This window comes from Sinocyclocheilus rhinocerous, unplaced genomic scaffold, assembly GCF_001515625.1.
Source record: "Sinocyclocheilus rhinocerous isolate Xijiao unplaced genomic scaffold, SAMN03320098_v1.1 scaffold1294, whole genome shotgun sequence".
NCBI classification, from domain to species: domain Eukaryota; kingdom Metazoa; phylum Chordata; class Actinopteri; order Cypriniformes; family Cyprinidae; genus Sinocyclocheilus; species Sinocyclocheilus rhinocerous.
In genome coordinates this window covers 3,195,398-3,204,536 of record NW_015656157.1, presented here as the reverse complement: position 1 = coordinate 3,204,536, position 9,139 = coordinate 3,195,398, and the positions used below count along the sequence as shown (strand labels likewise).

At 37.5% G+C, this 9,139-nt stretch overlaps 1 protein-coding gene across 1 annotated transcript in view; it reads right to left on the bottom strand.

Annotated features, from left to right (window-relative positions):
• Positions 1-1,618: 1,618 nt before the first annotated feature.
• Positions 1,619-9,139, bottom strand: part of LOC107719631 (interferon-induced protein 44-like) — a 16,513-nt gene continuing 8,992 nt past the window's right edge. The window contains exon 8 of the mRNA XM_016527116.1: positions 1,619-2,015. Within this exon, the coding sequence (XP_016382602.1) occupies positions 1,830-2,015 (186 nt within the window). The 3' untranslated portion in view covers positions 1,619-1,829. The remainder of the gene's footprint in view (positions 2,016-9,139) is intronic.

Below are 9,139 nucleotides of genomic sequence, written 5' to 3'. Positions count from 1 at the left end.
TTATAATTTGGACTGATTGACTTCATTTTATAGGACAGTACAAGGGGAGCTCGAAGCCGGACTCGAACTCGGGTCACCCGAGATGATGCAGCTCCACTTCAGACTTGGCACACAGTACTCCGTGAAAGTGAAGAAATTTAGACATACATTCAGAACAAAGTTATTTTTGTGTAATTCAAATGTAATATATACTACTGTATTATTTTTATGTAAACTGTTAATAAATAGAATATTCCCTGCAGAGATGACGCATCAGAATGTGTCCTATCGCGGCACTACCTGGTATCACGATACTTACACATGTACCTCAGGTTAGACGAGCGTGGAAACGTCAAGAATGTGAATAAGGTAAGTTCTCAAGTTTTCCTTTGATCTACTTGTAAAATGTCCATATTCACTAAAATTGTAGTGAGTTCAGTCTGCTTTACTCGCAAAAAACAAATGCTAAAAAAATAGTTTTTCACGTTCCATAACTTGTTGACACTATAGCCTATACACACACATTCATGGGAGAAATTGAAACTAACACTAAAAAGTTCAAATAAAAATAAATAAAGTTCGATTCATTGCTATCCAATCCCAGTTCGTTTAACGGTAGGCCTACACTAGTTTTGCTTCAGATAAATAACTTTATCCTTTAAGCGGAAGCACGTTTATTAACTATCACTTGCTAGTTGCCGTCTATAAAATACTTAGGAATATTTAAATATAGTAGTATAAGCGTAGACTATATTTACCCTTGTACTTCAATTTTGTACACGCATATACTTTTTCAGTCTCTTACGTTTCGCAGGTACAACACTCGTTCTTTGCAGGAAAACTGAAACGCTTTCTCTTGTGAACTTTGAAGTGTACTCGTTTGCAATGCTCTCACTGAAAGATTTGACGGGAAGTTTGCCTTTGAATTTCAATTCTCATCACCCGACGCCTGCGATATCATATAACCTGTAGTCTTAGCAGTTTCCGCGATTTAGCTCCCCTTATTCATTTTTATTATTTTATTTTTTTTCGTCGGAATCGGATAACATCCATAGCGAAAGATGCAGCAGCATGCGGAAGATTGGTGCGCAAATGGTAGCACAGGGGCGGGTTATAAAAGACTAGTCTTAAAAGTCAATTTTTTACTTTAAAACTGGTAAAAATTTTCAACATTCGGTTAGTCTGTTGAATCCAAAATACAAGACCGATTACCCCTTGGTTAACTGCTAGTTGGTCAAACTAGTTTATGCAAAAATAAAAAAAAACCCGTGAGGAGAAGCTTTGGGATGATACAATCAGCAGTCCCAGCATTCCGACGGGATTATATTTCTCAGAGGACCACTGGGTTTGCCGAAAAACACTAGTTATGAGGTTTTGTGAGAAAAACAGATTTGGCAGATTCGCATGGAAACTAATCGCAAAGAAGTCTACATATGTGAAACACAAATTTCTCTTCCTGGAAAACTAGTCCCATCCTAATAGTTCTTTAGTCACAGCCAGTGTAATATTTTGTTTGACTTGTTAGCTGAGGCAACAACATTGAACCACAATGTATTCAAAGGCACATCCAGTAATTTTTAGCCACATAAAAAATGTTGTACCCATAAAGGAATAGGAGACCAGGGATGGCTGTAACATGTTTTGCTTTAACATATGCTCAATTTAATAACTCATATCTTTCTGTAATTTAACAATTATATTTTACAAAATGTCCAAACATTTTAGCATATAGAAGCAAAGAAATATACTACAACTGAGCATCATGCAATCATGCATTAGCACCGATTAGCACTCAAACAAAAACCATTAGTGTTAACAGCCTCAAAAGAAAATTTTCCAGCAGCAACGATTTATAGGAAGTCGTACTCCACATGACCAGCATCATCCAGATAGTCGTCTGCAAAGTTGAGCATCTGCTGTAAAGCGGTGAGAAGCAAGACGTCACAGTTGAGCTCCAGCTCCAGCTCCTGACTATAGTTCTTCACCGGTAACACACAAGACACTGGCACACCCAACCGAGAGCTCACCTCCTGCACCTGCAGACACAAAACAACATCTCCCTCAATCTGAGTCCTGTAGGAACAGACCATGTGATCATGTGACCGCCTCTCACCTTTGACTTGATGTACACTCACACACTGAATTATTTGCGGTAGTTCAATAGCTTAGTATATAAGTAATTAATATAAATGTGATTCGTCGACTAATGGCTTAAAGCCAGCAACAGCCCTATTTATATCCAAAAACATTATTTAAAAAATGTATCAAAATATGGGCACACTTTTTGATGGCGGGCCTGTGCCCAATACTGATGAAAGGCCCCTGGTTTGTTTTGGCCTTCCTTCATAGTGACACAGCTTTTGTCCTGTGAAAACTGAGCTTTGTGAAGATAAATTGAACATAAATTTAAAAACACTGTTTTCTTGCTGTAATGTGGACTTGGAAAAAGGAGGTACCGGTATTTGAAAATGATGTTGCATGTTTAATCATGTGATGCATATTGTACCAATAGATATTGATGTTTATACCAGTATGTGCCTGCTATGTGCTATTCACTTTCACAGTGTTGCTAAAGATAAATGTTACTCCATACAACCTTCATATTACATTCCTGCAAAGATGACAGATTTTATTACAGGTATGTCTGGTCTCTCAGTATCATCTCAGTGAGCTTTTATTATGTTTTACACATGCGCAATAAGATAATTTTAGTTTCAGTGTGGAGGAGAAACTTTTGGTAAACTCTTGTGTTTTTAAACAGAAATGCCTTTTTCAAATGTATCCGGATTAATGTAGACATACCATAAGTAGCTTACTTTATAGCGGTCTGGTACGTGACCTTGAAGAATGCTGCTGATGTCCTCAATATCCAGTCCTGCACCTGTTTGCTCCTCGAGTCCCATGGTGTCACACAACACAAACGGCAACGGCTTTCCCTCACGACCGTCTTTCACTGGATATGTGCGAAACTACCAACCAAGAAGAGAATCACATCAACACCTGAAGTCATCAAGAGACGTTTCTTGAGCTCTAATAGGAAACGTGATAATCTTATTGAATCTGTACCTGTGTGGTGAGACTAGTTCCTGCAGATCCTGACATGGCTTTGCTGGTAATGCGGCCCATGAAGATGGAGTTGATGGAGTTGAAGAAACTGGATTTTCCAGCACCTACAGGACCGATCATTAGGATTCTGACCCGACTCACAGACGTCATCAGGGGTTTATGATTCCTGATCAATCCCATGAGCTCGTCTCTTCGTCTACAACACAGATCACATTTTTATAGCTGTATATCAAATTATAATGAGCTAACAAACCAAAACCTGAGTAGAAACATACTCGGCTGTCCACAGAACGTTCCTCCAAGGCTTCTCCTCAGTACTGACTGCAGAGCCTGGCAAATAATCAAATGTTAACAATAAAGATTAAGGTAAAGTACTTAAAAAGACTGAAACTTCTTGTACATGACTATATTCGGTTAAAAAAAATCTGGTGATTGGCTTACTTTGCTCCACTTTGTACACCTCACATTCACTCAGTTGAGTATCATTTCCATACATTGTTGCTGTGTTAAGACTGAATGCATTGCTTCCAGAATTATAGACTACTGGTTGGTTGTTGTAGCAAAAGTACAACTGTTGGCCAAAGTTGGGCACACCAGCGTCATCGACACGTGCATAACATCCACTGTTAACTTTGATACACACAGGGATCTTGCCCTGAAAGCTGAATAGGAATATGCCCTCATCTGTAATATACTGACCACTTTGAGTATAATCTACACTAGTGTATCCACCAAAGACGTAGCCTGAACGGTTGTAGGCTACAAGTAAGGTGGGACCCTGACGGTCACATCGCTGGTGGAAGGCAGAAGCTTGATATCCATGAACAGAAGCTTTGTAGAGAAGAGTCAGTTCCACATTCCCCAGCAGGCCACAGAGCTGCTTTCTTTTCTCTTCTGTTAAATCAGAAGTGAGGGACTCCATGGTACCATCTCTCACTTGTCTTGTATTCATCCTTGAAGACAAAGACATGCAAACACAAATAAAAACTTGAGCTTCATGCATTAATATTTCCAGTCGGCACATTCCACAAACAGGGCACACTTTTGTGTCCTATTATTCTTAATTTTTATTTTTAAATGCAGTGTTTATATGCACTCGCTGCATTCATCAAGCTCACTCATATACCCAATTTATTGTAAGAAAAAAGACCAAATCAATGTCTTTCTTTAATTTATGAGATATATAAAGTACAATATATGAGACCAACATTTTCTGAAGGTTAAGTACCTTCTTTAAGTGACCGATTGTTAAAGACGGCCACTTTTCCTGCTCATGACTTGTGTATTTATTTATTGTTTGTTTGATTCTTTAAGGTTCAGTTAAGAATTATTATTTGTACTTACTTTCCTTTTAACTTGCTGTTCATAGTTTCTGTGAACTGCCACTGCACAAAGAGTTATATGAATTGGCAAAATCCATTCATTGTACATCATATTTAGCAAACACTAAAGAAAAAAAACATTAGAATAATTGTATGTAAAATGTTATACTCTTATAATACATATATGTAACTTACCTTTCGCAGAGCACTTGCTTTGTGAAAGTAACACTGAAATGTTTCACTTGTTCTTAGGATGTTACACCCAAGACAAACCTGTTCTGTCAAGTTCCTTCATTCCTGTTATACAGGAATGTTTTTAGCATTGAAATGAATCCACTAACCATTAATGAATTCTCAGGTCTCTAAAACACAATGTATGTTGAGGTAGATGATAAACTGAACTAATAGTATGAACAAACAGAAGTACCTGTTTGTGGTGTGGGAACCGCTCATTGATTCCTCACCTGGCTTTGTGTCTGAGCAAACAGGTTCTCTTTGCTCACACATTAGTAACTATTCATATTGAACACCAGGGGTCTCCATGTCTGACACGTTTACATTTTAGTTGTGTATTGGTTTCAACAAAAAAGTTTGAATATATATGAAGAAAGCTACCCATTGGACAGTATAATATATAATATATTAAAAACATTTTGACATGCTAAACATAAAGTTGTTGTATCTTGGTAATGTTTTGGCATTTTATAATCAAGCCAGCATATGACTTGGGGATTATATCCCAATACCATAAGAGTTTATTGACATTGCCACCTATTGGTTAAAAGTTGCAATTAAGGATAAATCTATAAATAACATTGGCCAAATTAGCTAAATATATTAGTGGTTAATCAAGTTAAATTAATCTCAAGAGCCAAATAACAGTGTCAGAATATTTAATTGCAATGAGCAAGCCATACAGAATTGATTTTAATAGTGTTTACTTTAAAATGTAAGGAATAACTAATTCCAGAATGGACTTTTCTCATGGAAAGCTCTGCATTTCTTTTAGAACAGTGTGACAGTCCTAATTTGTAATTTTGTAATATTATACCGTAAAGTTAATAAGATACTACAGAATTCTTACATTAAATGAGCTACAATAAATAAATGTAATGCATGTAATACACCAATTTTCTGGCTTAAGATACATTATTGTGCAAAGATGGAAGCTAAGTCACCTATATCTTATTCAAAGACAATGTAACAATCTGGCCGCATCTCAGCAGGAACTGAGGAAAAAAACTGAGCTTTGTGAAGATAAATTGAACATAAATTTAAAAACACTGTTTTCTTGCTGTAATGTGGACTTGGAAAAAGGAGGTACCGGTATTTGAAAATGATGTTGCATGTTTAATCATGTGATGCATATTGTACCAATAGATATTGATGTTTATACCAGTATGTGCCTGCTATGTGCTATTCACTTTCACAGTGTTGCTAAAGATAAATGTTACTCCATACAACCTTCATATTACATTCCTGCAAAGATGACAGATTTTATTACAGGTATGTCTGGTCTCTCAGTATCATCTCAGTGAGCTTTTATTATGTTTTACACATGCGCAATAAGATAATTTTAGTTTCAGTGTGGAGGAGAAACTTTTGGTAAACTCTTGTGTTTTTAAACAGAAATGCCTTTTTCAAATGTATCCGGATTAATGTAGACATACCATAAGTAGCTTACTTTATAGCGGTCTGGTACGTGACCTTGAAGAATGCTGCTGATGTCCTCAATATCCAGTCCTGCACCTGTTTGCTCCTCGAGTCCCATGGTGTCACACAACACAAACGGCAACGGCTTTCCCTCACGACCGTCTTTCACTGGATATGTGCGAAACTACCAACCAAGAAGAGAATCACATCAACACCTGAAGTCATCAAGAGACGTTTCTTGAGCTCTAATAGGAAACGTGATAATCTTATTGAATCTGTACCTGTGTGGTGAGACTAGTTCCTGCAGATCCTGACATGGCTTTGCTGGTAATGCGGCCCATGAAGATGGAGTTGATGGAGTTGAAGAAACTGGATTTTCCAGCACCTACAGGACCGATCATTAGGATTCTGACCCGACTCACAGACGTCATCAGGGGTTTATGATTCCTGATCAATCCCATGAGCTCGTCTCTTCGTCTACAACACAGATCACATTTTTATAGCTGTATATCAAATTATAATGAGCTAACAAACCAAAACCTGAGTAGAAACATACTCGGCTGTCCACAGAACGTTCCTCCAAGGCTTCTCCTCAGTACTGACTGCAGAGCCTGGCAAATAATCAAATGTTAACAATAAAGATTAAGGTAAAGTACTTAAAAAGACTGAAACTTCTTGTACATGACTATATTCGGTTAAAAAAAATCTGGTGATTGGCTTACTTTGCTCCACTTTGTACACCTCACATTCACTCAGTTGAGTATCATTTCCATACATTGTTGCTGTGTTAAGACTGAATGCATTGCTTCCAGAATTATAGACTACTGGTTGGTTGTTGTAGCAAAAGTACAACTGTTGGCCAAAGTTGGGCACACCAGCGTCATCGACACGTGCATAACATCCACTGTTAACTTTGATACACACAGGGATCTTGCCCTGAAAGCTGAATAGGAATATGCCCTCATCTGTAATATACTGACCACTTTGAGTATAATCTACACTAGTGTATCCACCAAAGATGTAGCCTGAATGGTTGTAGGCTACAAGTAAGGTGGGACCCTGACGGTCACATCGCTGGTGGAAGGCAGAAGCTTGATATCCATGAACAGAAGCTTTGTAGAGAAGAGTCAGTTCCACATTCCCCAGCAGGCCACAGAGCTGCTTTCTTTTCTCTTCTGTTAAACTAGAAGTGAGTGGAGCGTTGAGAGTGCTGGATCCCCTGAAAACTGGATGCATCTAAACAAGAAAAAGGATATATATGATTTGAATTCTGTGTAACAGACACACATAGACACGAGCAGTCATATGACTTGTTTTCTGAAAGCCCTGCGAACTAACCGATGATTAGCCGGAATCGAAACTGAAACTAAAGCTAAATCTGCTCCAATAAAATAGTCTTATTTAGGCTACTGTATATAAACATTGCGTATTTGTGCACTATATTTTTTGCTTTTATACATTTTATATCGAGTATATATTTTACCTTTCGCATTCCCCTTTCTCTCTGAAGAAATAATGAAACGCTGCTTTATGTTTTACATCCACAGCCGAACGCGTCACGACGAGCTCCCTCTAATCAAACAACAACCTAGTAATTCATATAATGAGGTTTGGCCCATACAAATTACGGGAGTTTTACCGGAAGCGAATGTAGCAAACATATAAAATACGCCCAGTGGGATTTTTTATTTATTTTTTTGCTTATAGAAAGATTAGAAATACGGGAAAATATTTAAACGGGATGATAGCGGGATAGAATGGTAAAATATGTGAGAATCCCGGGAAAAACGGGGGGGTTGACAGGTAGGCTTATGTGTATACTTAATATTTAAAAATAAGTAAACATCTTCAGAAGTAAACTGAACTCGTAGTTCAGAGAAATTCTAGACCAAAAGTATAAAAGTACTGAATATTTTTGCATAAATGTAAATGACAGAGAAAGACCAGTGTGTGATTAAAGTCTGCATGAAATCTAAATGGACTTTATTTACTTTACTAGCGCACATTGCTAGTAATGATGTGAACAATTAATCCGTGCAAGTTAATCAGCTGAAAAAAACATTTGTTTTCGTAATCTTTAATCAAAATCTGAACATTTGCTTCTGCTCTGGAATGAATTGGAATGAATTGAACTTAAATGTAATGTCAAATTTGTTAGAAATGTCAAGAAGAACAGATATACATTAAACTAATCATCATCATACTCAATGCCATTTTAAAAATACATGAACCATCTTTATGCACATACTTTATAGCGGTCTGGTACGTGACCTTGAAGAATGCTGCTGATATCCTCAATATCCAGTCCTGCACCTGTTTGCTCCTCGAGTCCCATGGTGTCACACAACACAAACGGCAACTGCTTTCCCTCACAACCGTCTTTCACTGGATATATGCGAAACTAAAAGAGATAATTGTTACGAACGAAGACAGGTTTTGACATCCCAGAGAAAAACTGTATTAGTCCTTTTAAATCTGTACCTGTGTGGTGAGACTAGTTCCTGCAGATCCTGACATGGCTTTGCTGGTAATGCGGCCCATGAAGATGGAGTTGATGGAGTTGAAGAAACTGGATTTTCCAGCACCTACAGGACCGATCATTAGGATTCTGACCCGACTCACAGACGTCATCAGGGGTTTATGATTCCTGATCAATCCCATGAGCTCTGCTCTTCGACTACAACATAGAGCACAACAATTTTGTCAGATCATCCTATGAAATCAGCAACACTATTTAAGTTGCAACATACAGTGCCGTGAAAAGGTTTTGCCCCCTTCCTGTTTTTTTAATTTTTTGCATATTTGTCACACTTAAAAGATTCAGATCATCAAACCAATTTTAATATTACGCAAAGATAATGCAAGTAAATACAAAATGCCATTTTTAAATGATAATTTAATTTATTAAGGGAAAAAAGCTGTCCAAACCTACCTGGCCCTACGTGAAAAATTATTTGCCCCTCCTCTTAAATCATGAAAGAACTGTGATTAACCACATTATTTTAGAAAGCTGAGTTAAATTTCACTAGCCACACGCAGGCCTGATTACTGCCAGACCTGTTGAATCAAGAAATCACTTAAATACAACCTGTCTCCCAAAGTGCAGCATGCTTAAAGAG